The 19202-nt window shown below is 39.7% G+C and overlaps 1 protein-coding gene across 1 annotated transcript in view; it reads left to right on the plus strand.

The window, feature by feature from the left end:
• Window positions 1–373: 373 nt before the first annotated feature.
• ptprq (protein tyrosine phosphatase receptor type Q) overlaps window positions 374–19202 on the plus strand; it is a gene marked incomplete at its 5' end in the record, with an annotated part of 41171 nt that continues 22342 nt past the window's right edge. The window contains 28 exons of the mRNA XM_079257788.1: window positions 374–418; window positions 543–668; window positions 751–895; window positions 982–1266; window positions 1380–1597; window positions 2027–2207; window positions 2429–2803; window positions 2952–3257; window positions 5128–5421; window positions 5519–5818; window positions 7069–7199; window positions 7818–7947; window positions 8034–8187; window positions 8287–8393; window positions 9499–9596; window positions 10026–10194; window positions 10352–10612; window positions 10739–10899; window positions 12821–12932; window positions 13686–13794; window positions 15061–15175; window positions 16045–16114; window positions 16216–16415; window positions 16540–16768; window positions 16877–17005; window positions 17095–17241; window positions 17418–17575; window positions 18622–19114. Of these exons, the coding sequence (XP_079113914.1) occupies window positions 374–418; window positions 543–668; window positions 751–895; window positions 982–1266; window positions 1380–1597; window positions 2027–2207; window positions 2429–2803; window positions 2952–3257; window positions 5128–5421; window positions 5519–5818; window positions 7069–7199; window positions 7818–7947; window positions 8034–8187; window positions 8287–8393; window positions 9499–9596; window positions 10026–10194; window positions 10352–10612; window positions 10739–10899; window positions 12821–12932; window positions 13686–13794; window positions 15061–15175; window positions 16045–16114; window positions 16216–16415; window positions 16540–16768; window positions 16877–17005; window positions 17095–17241; window positions 17418–17575; window positions 18622–19114 (5248 nt within the window). The remainder of the gene's footprint in view (window positions 419–542; window positions 669–750; window positions 896–981; window positions 1267–1379; window positions 1598–2026; window positions 2208–2428; window positions 2804–2951; window positions 3258–5127; window positions 5422–5518; window positions 5819–7068; window positions 7200–7817; window positions 7948–8033; window positions 8188–8286; window positions 8394–9498; window positions 9597–10025; window positions 10195–10351; window positions 10613–10738; window positions 10900–12820; window positions 12933–13685; window positions 13795–15060; window positions 15176–16044; window positions 16115–16215; window positions 16416–16539; window positions 16769–16876; window positions 17006–17094; window positions 17242–17417; window positions 17576–18621; window positions 19115–19202) is intronic.

Genomic DNA, 19202 nt, shown 5'->3' on the forward strand with positions numbered 1-19202 from the left:
TTAAACTTGGACTTTTTCCTGCGCGCTAAATTCAAAGTTCAGGGTCTGAACAGAAAAGATAAAACCAACAGAGATATCAGAGTCTTTTAAGATAGCTGAGTAGTTTTAGTGTCTTTCGGAAACTTTCTCTGAAATGAAAAGAAAACAGATAAGTAAATGCAGACCGTTAACGTGACGTTCAGCTGTGCGTCAGTGATTCAAAAAGCGTGGGACTTTCCACAGCTGATGTTTACGCACAGCTGGTTTGGGTTTTCCTGTGAGACTGCCATGAGTGAAAGAAAAGCTCGCATTTCTTTCCTCACCGTGGAAGTGACTTATCCTGGTCAGTAGGTGGCTGATGCAAAGTGCTTGACGAGATGCATTAACACCTTCAATGGCTCGAACGGAGCGTCTGTGGTTACTCTCCAGTTTATGTCAGGTAAGGTTAAGGCCTGCATTGAAACTCCTTTATTCTCCCTTTGTCGACTATTTAGCCGATTTTTTCAACACTTTGTACTACAATTGCAGAATTTAAGCTGTGACTCTTTACCACCCATCTTCAGGTAGTTTTACTGACTTGTGAACAGCTTTTACATCCACTGGAGGTTGAAGTTGTTTTTGACCCCTTCTCTGTGAGTCAGGACCCAGACTTCTACACAGTCACCTGTAGATCTGCAGGTAACCTTCTGGTAAGAACGCCAACAACCCCGTTCAGCAAGTTATTCCTCAGTAGCATTGATTATCTCACTTTTTGTCCCAATATTTTGACAGAATCACATGACAAGTGTTGATCATGCAGCATGCTCACCTGACTGCAGGGTATCCCTGCCAATTACTGAGGACCAAAGGAAGTATAACGTTGTGCTAAGAAGCAGCAAGAATGATACCCTGCTTGAAGCAAAAACGTTTGACTTTGGTGAGTGTCAAATTCTAATGATTGTTATTGTTGTGTTATTACATGTGTGTTGTATTGATGTGAGGGTCTTATGTTTGTCTTCCCAGTTCCATTGTCCTTATCCTCCTTTTATGTATTCAGTACAACTACTACTGCCCAGCTGAAATGGAGCCTTCACATACAGCACAGCATGTCCACTCTGACTCTACACAACATGCACACACAATCTGTCACCCAAGTCTTTAACAAAAACCCCTCAGAGGCGAAGTCCAGCCACACGATAAAAGGTCTTCAGCCCGGCACACGCTTCAAGGCTGAAGTCACGGTGACTACATTTCTCAAACGGCAGGATATCGCATTAAAGCAGAAACTTAACATTTTCCTGGAAACAGGTATCGTATGCATTTTCTTAGCAGAATCCAGTGGTTTTATCACCAGCTGTGAAACTGACTACAGGAGATGGTATTTGTGCTCCAAGTTGATTGATGATAATATCCGTCTCCAGCTCAGTGTCCACAAGGCTGGTTAGCCAATGGGAGAAGCTGCTACAGTGTAAGAAGATCTGGTTTGAATTGGAATGATGCCCAGCAGAGCTGCACAAACATGGTAGCTGGAAGCCACCTGGTTGACCTGAAGACCCCAGAAGATCTGCTGTTCGTATCTTCATACCTCCTAACTGATAACAACCCGCTGTTGCTGTGGACAGGACTTAATGATCAACAGGTAAGATTTGGCCTGGAAAAAACAAAAGGAAAGAAAGGAAATTTGATAAGCAGCACATTACAACCTCCTATAGAGTTTTAATCAGTTGTTTAAGGTGTATGACGTTTTAGTTATTGTTTGTTACAGTTAATGTCACACAATCCCTACTGGACACTTTCAACACAAAGGAATCGGTCCAAAATGTGAAATAGTGGCTCTGTTGGTTCTTTTTTTTTTTTTTTTTTGTATTTGTACAGGGAAGTTTAAACTTTATCCACTTTTAGCACAATACTATCTGAAAGAATGTTTTAAAGGATGTTTCCACAAGCAGCTATTTACTCTGTAAACTCTAGCAGTCACTCCTTCAAGAGGGAGTTTGTTTTTTATACTTTAATGACAGTAGAGGTCATACCAGTGCAACTCAAAATGCATCTCCTCCTCATTCCACAGACGGAAGGCCACCCTCTCTGGTCTGATGATTCGCCTTATGATCAAACAAAAACTATGAAAAGTCTTCTACCAGCCGGTCAGACAGACTGTTTTGCCTTTCACAGGAATGCCACAGGACCAGGATACTTTCTAACGCCATTCTTCTGTGACATTCTCTTACCCTTCATCTGCCAGTATCAAAGTAAATTACTTGTGCAGCATATCTTTATTAATCAGATTAAGTACTCTGCCTGTCATATTTAGGTATCCAGAATTATTTTCATTTTATGCACGTATTGCTTAGTCTCAGTGTAGTTATAGCTAATGCAAAATACTCTGATTGTTGTACTGATTGTTGCTGAGTATTACTGTCTCTTACATATCCTTCAAGTTGCTAAGATGTTACACTTTCCCCTTCCACAGTCCCTTCAACCCCGGCTTCATTCTCATTTGACCTGGTTCAGGTGACGGAGCAGCAAGTACAGCTTCGCTGGAGCGACCTCTCCCTCTTTAACTCACTTAATCTGTCATCATTTGAGATATCTCTTCAGTATCAAGAAAGGGAAAATAGCAAGTCAGGTCATATGGATGAAGATAGATGCAGAGTGCCAGGGGAGAAAAAGGAGAAGGCAAGCCAGAGGAGTTCTAAAAAAATCATCGGGGTCCCCATTTCCCTCTCATCTAGAGAGGTAACCTTGGCAGGTTTATCTCCAGGGAGCATCTACTCTTTTAGTCTTCAGGCATCTCACCCTGCTGGCCCCAGCTGGAGTTTGGGGAAAACACATATTGCATACATGAGTAAGTCTGGTAACTTCTCACACACACACACACACACACACACACACACACACACACACACACACACACACACACACACACACACACACACACACAATCAACAGATAATGTAGAAAAGTCCTAAATGCTTATACTTTCCCTCTGTCAGGACCTTTTCCTCCTCAGAACATTACCATTGGCTCCATTACAGCCAGTCAGATTGTGGTCAGTTGGATGCTGCCAGGTGCACAGTGTGTGGCTGGATGGACATTTGCTATACACTGTGAAGACATGATTTCAGGGCAGGAGAGGTTAGTTACCAACATCTCCAGGGTGTTAAGGACTGGGAGTGAGGAATTTTACACTGCTGTGATTGAAGGACTTGAGTCTTACAGGAAATATAAGGTTGAAGTCTTTACAGTTACACAACATGGGATATGGAGCTGCGGACAGGTGCCTCTGACTTTACAGACCGGTAAGAATGCACTTTGCTGGGCTTTATGTCATTTTACATTTTGCTTGGAAATTTATAGGTGGCCTTTAGTAGAAAAAAAAAATCCCCATCATGAGTGAAAATTCAACTGTTTTAACACAACAATTAATTTATCTATTGAGAATTGACTTGAAAAATATCAATACTTACAGTATCATTAAGAATTGCATCTTGTAAAAACCACCTTCCAGGTCTGTACAATTGGAACGATCTCACATTAAAACTCAACTTTAGATGTCTGGAACTAAGTTTAAGTCGAGGTCAGTGGTAAAAGCTGACTGTTGCAGCATTGCCTCCCTCAGGGTACTCTGTCACAGCAGCGCACGCACGCACACAGGTACAGTTTAACCAATTAATTGATTGTTGGACATGACGGAGACAGCCAGCTCTTGCTGTCTGATTCCATCTATATTGGCCCTCTCTGGACCTCAGCTACTGCAGATAAACCTTAGTGATCACTCATGAGGTACAGCTGTGCTAATCTGTCTGACCTGCCACTGCTCCCTGAACCACAGCTTCACCCCTACTCTCTGCAGCTGAGCCAGAGCCACACACACATCCCACCACAGTGACCTGTTGGGCTAAAGTTACAGTCACTAAGCTGAATTATGGGCATTTTAGCTTTGAATCCTAACCAGTCGAATAGCAGTTGTTGATGACAACATTATAACTGATACAGATTAAAACTGATTTTTTTTCTTTATTTATTTACAGTTTCTTGAAATGACTGTTTCCAATATATTGATATTGTTGATTAAATAAGTGTGTGGCAGCACTTTAAGCAACTGCTTAAAGCAGGTGTGGGCAACTTCGCTCCTCAAAATCAACAGTCCTGCAAGTCTTGGGGGTTTTCCTGGTGCAACACACCTGACACAAATCGATGGGTAATTAGCTAATTTGTGCACAATTTGACTACAAGTTCTACACAAGTCTGTTTATTAAGTCTGATTGGCATCAGGCGTGTTGCAACAGGGAAATTCCTAACACTTGCTGGACTGTGGCCCTGGAGGACTGCAGTTGCCCACCCCTGGCTTAAAGGATGTGTATTAAAGAAAAGATGAGGCAAGCGCAAATGACAACCAACTTGTTAATAGTGGTATAACTTGTATAGCGCTGAGGTGACTTAATGTACAACAAGCATGTTATAAAGGTAAACTTTCACTTTTTGACGTAATTTAAAACAAGCAAATGCAATTTTAATACTCATATAGAAATTAGGATTTTTGTACTTAGTGGTGGTCTTTGGAAATCCTTTCTCTAGGCTTGCCCTGCGTAAGGATTTCGACAAAGCCTAAAAGACTGCAGAATTTCAGAAAACCTAGTTTAGAAAACATGTCAACAGAAAGGACAGTAAAACTAATGATCATCCAACAAGCTTGTTTCCTGATATGTAGTGAGTGTTTTACATTTTGAATGCTGTCTAGATGATGTCTTTTGATATATTTTTTTATAGTGCACGTTAGTAAATGGTGGTGTTATTTCCGCACGCACATAAACAACATGTCAGAAACAGCATATTTCCTGCTTATAGGAACTATTTGAATGTACAGCTACACATGTTCACATGCAAACTGGTTGACTCCAATTAACCTGTGAGTAAATTATTCTTGATATTTCTTGATCTTGACGACAATGTTATTTTACATGGTAGAGTTTGATGATTATCATTTTCCCATCACTCTGTTATTAATAATGAAGGCATGAATAAAGAGAGGTGTGCTGATCTGTCTTTCAAACCAGACTAAAGAAACTGTAAATTAAGTAAAAAGGTTCTGGATTTCTGCATGAGTCACTTCATGACTCGTTGTCTCAGGTCTGTTGACAGTGAATGACGCATGTTTATACCATTTAGCGGTGAAGCCTCCTTCTGGTCTGGTGGCGTTTAGCGTGGGGACAAACCTGTCACTCTGCTGGTCCAGTCCACCTGATGATCCTCCAGCTGGTTATTACGTCACTTCCCACCCACTCAACAATCCCAATGCTTCTCCACTTTGGATAAACCAGTCCAGCCCTTGTGCACTCTGGAAAGATGAATCTGTTTGTGTTTATTTGGGAGCATTTACTCCTGGTCAGACATATGAAATGGGCGTTGTGGCTTTGAGAGGAAACGACAGGAGCACAATGTCCGGAATAATGCACACTACAGGTGAAATGGAAAAAGAAAATTCTGTCCATGTGGATGTTCGTTTTTACCAGCTGACACATTTTCTATCTTTTTTCCATTTGTTTGTGTTTTTGTGTAGCACCAAAGCCAGTGCAAGTAGCGGTTCCTCTATCTGTGGGGACAAACTTTGCACAGCTGTTCATTCAACCTCCAAGGATAGGGCTGATGGATGGAGTCAAAGTGTGCGCATGTCCTGGAGTTTGTGACCGTTCCTGCAAGGGATCATGTGGATATATGTGTGACTGGTATTCCATTCCTGCTGATGTTCTTACAGTTACCATTAGCAACCTCAACCCAGGATCACAGTACCAGCTTGAGGTATACAGCACCATCCAAAAGCAGACAGGACCGCCATACTACACCCACTCCATCAGAACTAGTGAGTTACCTGTAAACGATTAACATATCTAAACCAACACTACCTACAAATGTGAAAATCAATAAAACATGTCATGTCATCACAGCATTCTCTGATATTCATCTGGTTTTTCCATCAATAAAGTATCAAAGAGTTTAAGTCAGAGATATGCAGGTGCTTCCTTTGTGATCAGGTCCTGTCACATCAAAGTTCATGACCGAAAGTCTTCAGGTAGAACTTCAATCTTAAACATGCAGCTAGGGGATAAACACTGGAATGAAGTGCTGTCCTCCAGATCTCAAGTCGTTTGAGCTGTATGTTCTTGCTGGAGAGATCGAGCTAAAAGAAGAAAAGTCCCACAGTAAGCAAGCACTTAATGCTGCTTGAAGGATAATATATTTGATGTAAGCACAATAATGATCGCAATGCTTATTCCCCAGAATGTCAGATAAGATAGAAAGAAATATAACTTTGAATGTCAATCCAAAATACTTATAAGCTGTAAACCTCTGACACTGTTCACTATCTCCAGCGTGGCTGAGCCCGATGGAGCATCATCTGTCATTTAACTGACTAAACTGATACAAAGACACTAAGAAACTGGAACACAGTTACGTCAAATTACAGCGTTTTGCTGAGACAGATCAACGTATTCTTGCTGGGTTTTATTGCTGGGCTTTAATGTAAAAAAAAAAAACCAAAAAAACTAAAGTGCTTTTTTTTTTTTTATTTTTTTTTTTTATTGTCTACAATTTTCTTCATGCTTATTTGGCTTCAGTTAAAATAACTTTTTTCCTAATCTTATGCAGATTACATCAATCAAATTTAAAATTTATTCCTCCCTAATATTGGCACCACATTACTGCTTCTTATTTTGGAAGATTTATGGGGATATGATCTGGTAATTGAGTTTGACATCACAGGGCTGTATTATGCAAGATTGGAAGACATGTTTATTGTATTATAGATATGTCTCTTTATAATCTCTTTTAGTAAACCATTGAACATCTTAATTTAAAGTAATTTTGCAGTGAACTTGTGTTACAGAATTAATTTTGGGTTTAAATATTTTTAAGAAACAGATCCGTCTAGTTAAGTTTTAATGAACACATTTAAATTCATAATTAACGTAATGTTTCAGCTTTTTTGCTTCTTTTTACTTTGTTCCATTATTCCCCTTTTTTTTCACTTTGTCATCTAAAGTAGATTAGTGTTTTTAGAATGTATTTAAGGAATCCTGACAGCGTCGACCGTGTATGATGTGATTTCAGATCTGGCTCCTCCCAGCAGAGTGAGGGAGGGAGTGGTGACAGAGTCATCTATTGAGCTGCTTTGGGACTCAGCTGAAGGGGAAGCTCAAAGCTACGAGGTTGTTTGCCTCAACTGTGGTCACTCACTTAAGGTAAACAACAAGGAAAATATGTAAAATTTCTTTTTTTTTTTTTTTTTTCCATCTCTTAAAGAACAGGGGGTACCTTTTCCTTAGTGCTTGAACCAAGAATTCCATCCATCCATTCATCCATCCATCCATTTTCTTAACTGCTTAGTCCATTAAGTGTTGTGGGGAAGCTGGAGTCCATCCCAGCAATATGAAGGATATGAAATAAGTTTCACAAAACACCAATATTTCTTTAAAAGTATTTTAGTTTTTCTCAATACCTTAATTTTATAAATGTATCACTTAGAATATTAGTATGAGATTAATTGCATGGCATCTTTAGGGAGAAGAGCCCAGCTCTGTCAAAGCGTGGGAATTTTACTGGGCGAATAATTAATTTAGAAGTGTTTGTTCCCACTCAAATGACTTCTGAATTGCCTTGAGGAAGACACCAATCAGCAGTTGCAGGTTGGCTGTGGGCACTTGTTTGCATGTTTGTCTGTATTTTTTTCTTCTTTTTTTTCATAACACATTAATTTATGCTCAAATGTAATGTCGTTCTGTCTAATTAGTGCTATTACTGTAGGACTTGTAATTATGCACTGATTCAACTTCATTGCGTATTTGATTTATGTGCTGCAGGTTCAGAAGGTGTTCAGTCGGAGTACAGTGTTTTCTAGTCTAACCCCTGGCTCACTCTATCACTTTACTGTACGGACAGAGAAGGACTCCTTCGCTGACAGTTTGCCTGTCACAATCAATATCACTGCTGGTAAACAGACACACACTCTCACACAAACACTCTCAAGCACTTCTCCATCTTTCATTTCTAACATGCATTGTTTTTTAATGTGACAGCTCCTGGCCCAGTGGAGGTCTCTCTTGTCAATAAAACCACATCATCCATATGCATTAGCTGGAGCACAGCCAGTGGTCTGGTGAGCGCCCACGTCCTGTCAATCAAAAACGGAACATCCATTCAGGAGCTGGTCATTTCTAATCCAGAGCCCAGGTCAGTCTCACCCTTGTCAGCCTCATTGCCAATTAAAAGGAGTCCTGGTCAAAGCCTGTGCTCAAAAGCTCTGACTACTGAAACTATGTGTGTTCGCAGATTATATAGCTTTGACGATCTTGCTCCTGGAAGTCAGTATACCATTGAAGTGATTACCACTAGGGGGGAAAGACGAAGTAAACCCAGTACTATAATCGTCTTTACCTGTGAGTTAACATATATGTAGTATGTTGCACCACATGTGTCCCTCACGGGTAGATGTTTAGAAGAAGGAAGAACTTTTATCAAACAGAAGACTGATTTTTATCAGGAAACATAACAGAGAATTTGATAATTTCATGCATTTTGTTTGTGCTTGATCTCTATTGTTACATAAAGATGGCGGAGAAAAATCAATATTGTTTTCTATACTCCAAGTTAAATCTTTTTTTTGTGCTTCTATAACTCTTTCTGCTGCTTCCACTGTTTTGTTGGGTCCATGTTTTCTTGTCAGGTGCGTGAAAAAGCTATTTAAGTTCTGGTAGCACTCTCTTTAACTGTTCACTCATTTTATGATTTAAATGTGAATTATAAGGAGATTTTTTTTTCTTTCCCCTTACAAACAGGTACTCCAATAGTTTTTTTTTTTCTACTACACTATAAAAAAGAGCAAAAATCACAACAACTATCTTAAAATCTCCACCAGGAATGCTTTACAAAGCCAAACATTTACTAGTAAATGTCTTTTCTTGTTTTGCTTGTGTGCCATTTATTAATTTATTTATATCCAAATTTGAATAAGTGTGTGAGTGAAGTGTGAAGTAGCAGTACTGTTCAGTACTGCAGTACAGTTTGGATCCTCGTGTCATCTCACCCTGCACAGAGGCATAGTGGTAAGCACTGTGGCCTCACAGCAAGAAGGTTGCTGATTCAAGCCTTGACTGTGGTTTGAACAGTGACCTTACATGTTCTCCCTGTGTATGTGTGTGTTCTCTGCATGTACCCTGACTTCCTCCAACTAAGACATGCATGTTATGTTAACTATTTACTCTGAATTGTCTATGAAAATGAGTGTGTGTGTGTGTAGATGGTTATTTGTGTCTCTGTGTTGGCCCTGACTGGCGACCTGTCCAGGGTGTACCCTGCCTTTTGCCCAATGACTGCTGGGATAGGCTCCAGCTTCCCAGCAACCCTTAATTGGACTAATGAAATTAGGAAATGGATGTCATCTCCCCCTGCTGGTTGAAGAAGCGATGACCCATAAAAAATGGAACATGAATAATAAGTTTTACGTTAAAGGTACTGCATTTCTATGTGATTTTAATTTTTCAGCTCCAGAGGTGCCTCAGGATGTGAGTTTGTCAGAACAAGCTGTAACATCTGTATTTGTCACCTGGAGACAACCAGCAGGACAGGTACAGAAGTACAAGGTAAGGTGTGGAGGTTGCTGTATCTGTGGAGGATCACACACACACAGAAAAAGTCATCATATAGTTTAGATTAATGTGCAGTCATAGCCCCGCAAAGAAGTCTGTACCGTAACAAAAATACTCCATAACAAATAAATGCCATATATGTTGGTTTCTGTACTAACCTGATGGTTACTTAGCAACTGTTGCCGGCTCAGGAAAGATTTAGTTACCAACCCTTTAAAGATATATGACCCTCAGAGAGCCGAAGCCAGGTAGAATGACCAAGCACATTACAAGTACACAAAGCTTATGTCTACAAGCTGGTTTATTAATTCATTTTGTTTAATGAGAGATGTTAAAAACACAAAGAATAAACAATGCTTAACAATATATTCTCACTGTCATGAGCTGGAAAGTTCTGAGATCTTTGTGTTGTTTTTTTGTCAGCTCCAATTTGGTCTGCTGTCGGTGGACAGGAAGTTATGGCTCGAGCAGCTTGTCCAGAGCACAAGCTATGAGATCAGGGATTTGATCCCGGGGTCAGACTATGGTGTCAGTATTTGCAGCGTACTGGGTTCAGACATTAGTCAGGCAGCAAACGGAGAGTTCAGCACAAGTAAGAGACGCAAACACACACTTCAAAGCTCACTCCTTAATACTGCAGTTTGTGATATTTCTTTAATCAGAAAGTACCTCCCTCATTACAGGAAACATGGAGAACCACCAGTAAATCATGTAAGCTGAACTTTGAAAACTGTAAATATGTCTTTCAGGTCCCGCAGGAATATGTGCCCTTCATTTAGAAAACATGAACTCTTCGTCTGTCACAGTTAGCTGGGCCAGTGCACCTGGAGAGTTTGACTTCCACAGAGTCACTGTGGCCAATGCTTCAGTCACAAAAACACTTACAATACCCAAGGAGAAGCAGGTTGCTGTGGTCACAGGTCTGCTGGATGGCTGCAGCTACAACGTGAGTGCTGAGAGGGTGAGAGGAGTGGCAGCAGGAAACGCAGCCTTTCTAACTGTAACCACAGGTAGATACTGCAAAGGCTACACAGGTCAATGGCGCTATTATTCCTGCCTGGTCTTATCCTGTCTTCATTAAATTACAGAAACTCTCTCATGGCTCTGACTCTGTTTTTCCCTTTTTCTATCTTGAGTGCCAACACGCGTGCGAGGGGTGCGTGTGGTGAATGTTTCTGCACGTGCGTTCTCGATACGCTGGCTGCAGGCAGTGGGGTGTGTGGATCATTACCGAGTAAGCCTGCTACCAAACCAGGGAAAAGCCACATTTTACCCTGCACACAACGGATATATTCAGGTACACACGCTGTGAAATGAGCTCAGAAAATGAAAATGCTAACATGAAGACAAGTGCAGTTACCTGAATATTAATTAATAACAATGTATAAGTTGCAATACTGAATCTACAAAGCATGCACACATTTTTAAACATACAACAGCACTCCTCCCATTCAAAGAAGTCCCACCCTTTATCACCTCTTTACGGCTGCCAGGTGTCCGATACTCCCCAAAGTGTAACCTTACACACACCACAATACACACACGCACACAGACACATAAAATACTGAGCGCAGAGTTGAGTAACAGATCTCATTATTTATTAAGTTGCCCTCATGAGCTCAACCCTGAATCATTCATTTGCTTAAGCAGCTCTCCCAAGAGAGGCATACAGACAAGAGGTAGAGCATTAGCCTCCTGCTAATGAAACAATCTACTGCCCTGACTTTCTCACCACTAAAATTTTGGAATAAATCAAGACCAAGATTCTCTGCTAGTGCCTGGACAACACACTCTGTGCACTTCTTGACAAGAAACAGCCTCCAGAAGTGGAGTAGTTCTTGTTCTGCTCACAGGATTACCTGTAGACCACTATTAACCTTCACAAAGTTATGCTGGATGTAGATACTGCTGATGCCTCTAACCTGCTGTGACTAAACTAAAACTAACTCTGGCTCCCAACATGGCTCTCTTCTCAATCAGCCTATTGCTCACATTCTACCTCGAACAGGTGCACTCACAGGTAAGAACCTAACTGTATATCTGGCACTTATCCACATGCTCTGAATGTGCATAACATGCCTGCACTAATCCTTCAGCTGGTTTTTGTGTGAAGAAGAGCAGATGCAACCAAATAAATAATGCAGAACATGCTTTCTTGCTCTCATTGATTGCATGTACTATACATACAAATGCAGAAAATGTTTGGTCATATTTCTGGTCATACATAAGGTGTTAGTCGACTGACACCAAGTTCACTGAAGGCTAATATGAATTCTAGTATGTCTACAGTTGATACATAATTAGTCATAGAGATTATTTTGAGTGTTGTTTAAGTTCATGTAAACTGCGTGGAAAGATGGGGCATGGCCAAAGGAATAGAATAGCCTATTAAATGTCTGCGCTGATCCAAATTGCTTTCTTTGAAATCTGTGAAGTAGGTCATTGGCCTTGGCAAAAAGGAACCATCCATTTAGTTCATTCATGCTACTCTTTAACACTGTCTTTCCCAGACACCTCTGAGCTGCAGCATTTTTAAGTTTTCCAACAATTCCACATCGACTGAAAAGCCTGGCTGGTAGTTCTGTCCACTTTGTGTGATACATTACCATTTATTTACTTTTCCTTTTAGAATTTTAATTTTAATAATCTCACTGTCACTGGCTTGTTGTTAAAGTATATTATATGCACTCTAAATGCTTTGTCAGTTTTGCCTTGGAGTTTAAGAGCTGTTAAAAGGTTTTTCTTGTTTTTCAGCTAAAAGTTTACAAAAATGTGAAGGTCTTAGACTTTCTCAGATTTTTCTATGAAATATTGTTAGACAGAATTGTTGATCACACAATATTCTTTTCAGTTCATAATATGATGTTAAAAAAGCCCTGTTGTTGTAATCCCGCGCTAATATAGACTTATAAATTCTGATGAAACTGAATTTAGATCAGAATACCACCTGCTAGGTTTTGTTTAATCAAATCAACAATAATCAAATACCTCCATTTTCACACTGGTTGATCAAAACAGTGACGGAGCCTTAACAACTACCATGTTTTCTATAAAACAAACAAAAGATATGTAACAAAATGATTTGAATATGACGCCATCTTGGAACACTACAGATGGTGTCAGTGAAGTGGAAACTCAGCTGTAAAGTCGTACAATGCTGCTAAAAGCTCTGACGTGCACGTGTCATGTGACAAGCTGTGTTCTGCTGCTTTCTCCAGGTTGATGTGGTGAATGTGAGTCCGGGGACACAATACACTGTGACAGTCACAGCAGCTTCCTCTTCTAACATCAGCCCTGGAGTCAGCCGCATGATCAATACCAATGACAGTGGTGAGACGATCACTCACGACACAACACACACACTGTTGTGGTCTGTGTGGGTGTTCAAGCAGAGTTGGACTCTCATCTGCCATGTGCCCTGCTGTTTCATTTATTTGCTGTATGTATGGTATACACATGTACACAGACTAAAGAAAGGGACAGAGAAAAGTGGACGTGTGTGTGGGTGTGTGTGTGTGTGTGTGTGTGTGTGTGTGTGTGTATGAGTGGATGTGTACACTTCCTGTACTCTTTAATTCCTTTAGGTAACTTAAGCCGGGGCTTTTGAACCACTGGATGAATGGGTCTGCAGTGAATGTCAGTGAAATGCCACTGCTGTGTGAAGCCTTATTCATCAGGGTTCAGACTAAAACAAATTTGTGAAGGCCACAAACACAATGCACACTCCATACACACAGAGGAGTAGTCCACCAAAGACAGCAGTGCTGTTCTTCAAATGAAGTGTTACTTATACTGGTTTGGTGACTTTAATTGAATGGGTGTGAAGTAGTTTAATATTTTAAGTGGGGTTTTTTTTTTTGTCTTTTTTTATTTAATTCATGTGAAGACTGGAAGAAAATTCTGCTTGTTGAAATAATTTTATCCATCGGACTGAAAAGATAGGATAAGACAGAGGACATATGTTGAAGCATTTGGCTCAGTTGTTCATTGTTAACACACAGCTGTGTGCCCAGGTGTACTGTGTTCAAGATCTTCTGGTTACTGTTGTTCACACTCCATCACACACTTCCTCCTCTTCTTTAGTTCCAGGTCCCCCTTTCAATCTTGTGGGAGATGCTGTTGGTTCTAATGGTATCATGCTTTCCTGGACCATGCCAATTGATGCAAATAATATAGATGGATACGTTATCAGGTAATTTCCTGCTGTTTTACACACTGGAGTGTTGAATTTCCAGACATACAAGATATATGCAAAGCCCAAAATTCTGCATTGAAACATTTTTAGATAAAGCACCTAGTATCAGTAAAAAGTTGTGTAAACAATTTGTTATTGTATGTGGCACCATTTAGGGCAAATTTTAATGTTGTTGTTTTCCTTTTGGCCTGTCCCTCTGACTAGGTCACCACAGCAAATACATCACACAGGGGAATTGCCACGCGTTTTGTGTCGGATGATAGGGCAAAATTTGATAGAGCTCAAAATGATCTTCTGCAGACTGATTGTGTAAAATATTGTGTAAATAAACCACTTTAGTGACTCATCCAATACGTTCCCACTCACTGGAGAACAAAAAAAATATATAATATGATATAATATTATTATGCAAGTCTGCATTTGCGATAGATAGGAATAGAAAAAAATACAGCTATATTTTAAAGAAAATATACACAATATAATTATAATTATATTATTTTATAAATATTTTATAGAATATGATAAACAATCCTAAATCATGATAAATTCTAAATATCACTAACAAATAAAAATCTATAATTGCTGATATCTTTATAGGAAAAATACTGTAAATACTGAATGTTGCAATGTTTTTTATTAATTCATGCATGGAAGGCTTAATACTTTATTTAGTCTAGATATTTAGATTTTCTGTGATTAGTGGTATCTATCATTTTGTGTTGTTTGCTCTTTAATAACATCCGGTCTTAATGTAAAACACACGTGTCAGATTTGCATGACCTCAGATTTGCATGAAACCCATCCAGGCTGGATGGCTGCCAGGCTGAACCCATCTAGGGCCAACACAGCTGAATTCATTCACATCTGTTTTTACCTTCAACTTGTGTGATTGTAGGATTCTTAAAACAAGAAAGAATTGAGGGTGTTCTAACATTATGAAAAAATTGTGGAAACTACAAACATTTTTTCCACTTAATTAATGAAGAATAACACAGCTCATATCTAAAATGACCTGATTTATTTCCTTTGGGTAAACACTGCAACAAATTCAACAAACCAATCAGCAAAATTATCAATAAGTTAGTAAAAAAGGGTCATTCAAACCGCAAACTAAATGAGGTACAGTAACTTTGTACCACTACCTGTTTTGCATCCAAAACCACAAGGTTGCATATGATTTTCTGCGCCACTCAACCCCATATTATTTATAAGTAAGAAATGTGTCATGATAAAAATATTTTAAATATGAATTTATTTTTGTAGGTACAAGGAAGTGTGTCCATACCCCGATCCTGCTTTCACACAGGTGACCAAATATCTGGAAGTACCTGAGACTCTAATTACTGACTTCACCTCAGGTTCTACATACCACATACAGGTAAGAATGAATAATTCATGATTTCAGATAAAGGTTTTCATCATATGGAGCATTGTGTTAAAAGATGAGCTCATGCAAAACAGTACATACATAATATATAACAAAAGCGCCCAATTCAACTGTTGGTTATAGGTGTGTATTTGCTGTAATATTTAATACATAAACACCAAAGTACCAAAAACTCTTTGAGTTTTATAACAAATATTGCTGGAAACTATCCTTGTGCCTTATCACGTGAATGTGACAGAGATCCCACAGGACTGGGCTATTCTCTTGACCTGACTGAATACTGGTAATTGATCCTGACTGCATTATTAATTGAGTAAACAGATCTATGGATCAGCCCAGGCTCTTTCCACTGTCTGTTGTCGCCGAGCTTGAATGTGATCATGCTTTTTAGTTTTCAGAATCCATTAACCCACAATGACCCTCATAGAAATGGACTTTGACACATTTGCTGAATATCCTGCATATAGTGCATTTGTCTATGCATGCATGCTTATCCACATGCATGTGCTTTATGCTTCCAAGTCATTCTTCGGATGTAGCATGATATTGCTTGTCGTATTCTAAAGGCAAATCTTGCATGAGGTCCATTTCCACCTTTTCAACTAGCTGAAAAATTGCACAGTATATCACTCCTGTCCACACATATTACATTGTTTTAATCACTTTCAGAGTGAGTGTAGTTTCTTAGAAGTAAAGAGCAGAAAACTCCCTTCTATGTCTTGTTTCACATCAGTGTATTCTGGTGATGAACTTATAGAGGCTGAGATTAGCGTGTGAATGGGATATGGTTTCTGCTCTATTGACTGGGACATGAATTAATCATAAGGAAGCATAATATCTATCTCTCTTTTTCTCTTTAGGTAGCAGCCTTATCTCCAGCTGGAATGGGAGCATTCAGCAAACCTTTATACATAAAGACAGCTGAGTCACGTGAGTACTTGTGCATATGTACACGCTCTTGCAATCTGATCCCAGCATCCAAAATGAAAGTAGTGAACAAGTGAACTTGTGTTTTTGTGGATTTCCTGCAGCTCCAGGCCTGGTTACAAATCTGACAGCATATGCTCATAACCACTCCTTTGTAATGGTTACCTGGTTCTTGCCTCGCCGCATCAATGGCCTCATCACAAAGTTCGCTGTCAAGGCGAAACATGCCCGTACAGGGAAGCTGGTCCGCACACTGGAGGTCAACGCGGAGGACATCATGATCGGAGCGCTGCCTCACTGCAATGTACTGTCTCATTATGTCTTTTAAACTGAGCTGTTATTTAAAGATTGTGTGATTGTCAGGATTTTAAATACTTCTTAAATGTTTTGTCTTTAATGCTTATCCTCCCATGATCTTATGTGTCCAGGATGCAGCTGAGATTTTGTCACGTGCAACTCCTAGCCCCTTGGAAATAACGGCATCATCTCCACCCATCACCCTCTCTGCTGTGCCACCCGCAGCCTCTTGGAGTGTGCCCATATCAGTAGGAGTTGATCAGCTGCAACCTTACACCGCCTATCTATTTGAGGTGTCTGGCTTCACCTCAGATGGAGAGGGACAGATAGCCTCTACCATGGTCCGCATGCCAGAATCCGGTGTGGACAAAGAAAGAATCTATCTTTTCTGCTTCTAACACAAAGCTTTTTGTTCAGTTTGTGCACATTCTCAGCATTTATAGCATGATTTGTGTTTGTGAATGACAGCTCCAGAAGATTCGCCACAAAACGTCTCCATTCTGAACATGACATCTAGATCCATTTCTGTGTCCTGGAATCCTCCCACTATCACCACTGGAAGGTTCACCTACATGCTCTACCTTTATGGACCTACAGGTTATTGAGTATCGACTAAAGAATGCATTATTGCATAAAAATCTAACATTTATACATAGGGTTCAGACAACTTTTTTTTTTTTTTCCAGGTTTTTTGTATGAGAATAGCACCTGGGACATGCGTTTTGCTTTTACTGGTTTAACTCCCTACACAAGGTATAGAGTTGTTGTCCGGGCAAAAGCTGCAGGAGAGGTGGGTCCGGCTGCAGAGGATGTCGTAATCACACCTGCTGAAGGTGAGTGCACACATAAAATGATATAATTACATGTTTTATACATTTATCAGAATCTCCATTAATACTTTTAGAGCTGTAAATTAACAAGAAAACAGTACACGATCATATTAAAGGTTGTTTTTATTTATTTTATTTTTTTTATCTCTGTGTATCTGTGTGGCTGTTTGTGTGAGTAGCACCCGGTGCAGTGCAAAACCTAATGGCCATGGCTGAGGATTCAGTTTCAGTACTTGTGAGTTGGAGAATCCCTGCCCAACCTAATGGTCCCATCATCCAGTACAGGCTGCAGGTCCTAGTGGATGACACTTTGCTGCAGGACATCACTCTCACTGCAGAGGTTAGGCAGATGTGGCTGTCGACTCAGTCACAGCTCAGTACTGTTAACAATTTTGTGTCATTACTGCTTAAATGGTTGGGCATTTCTGATGTGTTAATCATAATATACTTACCAGACATACTTAAGATAAATGGTCCAGTTAATGTGACTTTAGAGAATAAATTAGGAATAAAAAGCTTCAAGATACAAGGTTTGTGAGTGATAATCTAATGAACAACTCCACAATGAATTACATCTGCCAAAAATGATGGGGAACTCTGTCATCATGCTGTTCAGGATGATGTTATATTGAAACCATATTAGCATCCTCAGATATATTGGCTCAACAATTTAACAATTTATCACAACACTTAATTACAAGCTTTAAAAGTCTGACTGTCTTTTAACTATAGGAAATACTGATTAGGCAGTGTTATTTAGGTGCTTTTGCCACTTCATTACCCCACCCCCATTCTGCTGACACGTTTTTTGCCACTTCAGCTTTTTATAAAATATCTGCATCTGCAACCCATTAGCCCTTTCTTTTGTCCAGTAAAGTTTCTAGTTGCGTTTGTGAACAATTTTAAGATATCTGTTCCTGGATTTTGATGTGTAAACAGCTGCAAATCTGTCTAAACATCTGGTAACTACAACATAAATGCTGTTTACAAATTGATGTTTCAATGTTAATAATCAAATTATGTTATATTAAATAATCATCCCCCTGCTATATCTTAAATAACACTACATATCACTGCATCTATTTACTCTTACTTGAGTTGAAGTACACACACATTGCACTGGTCTTTTCTTAAGTCACCAATGTGAATACTTCTTCAGACATACTTCAGATATTAATTTATAGTAACTATAAAACATTCAAAAGGGCCTTTCAGGTCATTCATGGTGCTTCTAAGTAAAAGAAAAAGTGAATAAAATCAACAATAGCAAGGAATAAATAAAGATACAAGCATAAAAACATGGACAACCTAGTTACAGTATGCTAATTTCAGAGCTGATGAGCCAAAGTGATTGAGATGCTGTGAATTTCTTTCTCCTCTCAGAACACAACTGATTTATACGAGGATGAAACTCTTCCTCCTGATGTCCATAACAGCGCCAAGAGGAGTAAGAGAAATGCTCAGCTCAGCTACATCACATCTCCACCGACTTTCACAGCAACCATTTCTGACCGCACGCTGCGCACTGGCGTGACTGCTTCCCACTTCACACGCTCTAGTCGTCAAATCATGGATCACATCACTAACACTGATGCTCAACCGACCACTGACAAGCCCAACCCTGGTTATGATTACCAGTCTCACAGCAACACACATTCATCTGACAGCACAGGCTTTAGGGCTTCTGCTGTTTCTGTTACCTCTATGCCGACGGTTACGCTTCCACCCTGGCTGACAGACCAATCGCACGTAAAGGAAGTAACCTCCGACGCTTCCAGTGTAGCCTTGACTCCAGGCCAGCTGCGCTTGTCCACACATGAGGCTTTAGTCACAGGGCACTTTTCAACACGCAGTGCAGCAGTATCTGGAACTACAGGTGGGATTGCACTTGCTGTAAATGCTGCTTCTTGTAACTTTTCTTTTACAAACATTCTAAAAAAAAAAAAAAAAAGTAATGTGCTTAT

The sequence above is a fragment of the Telmatherina bonti genome (genome assembly GCF_933228915.1).
Source record: "Telmatherina bonti genome assembly, chromosome: 2".
NCBI classification, from domain to species: Eukaryota; Metazoa; Chordata; class Actinopteri; order Atheriniformes; family Telmatherinidae; genus Telmatherina; species Telmatherina bonti.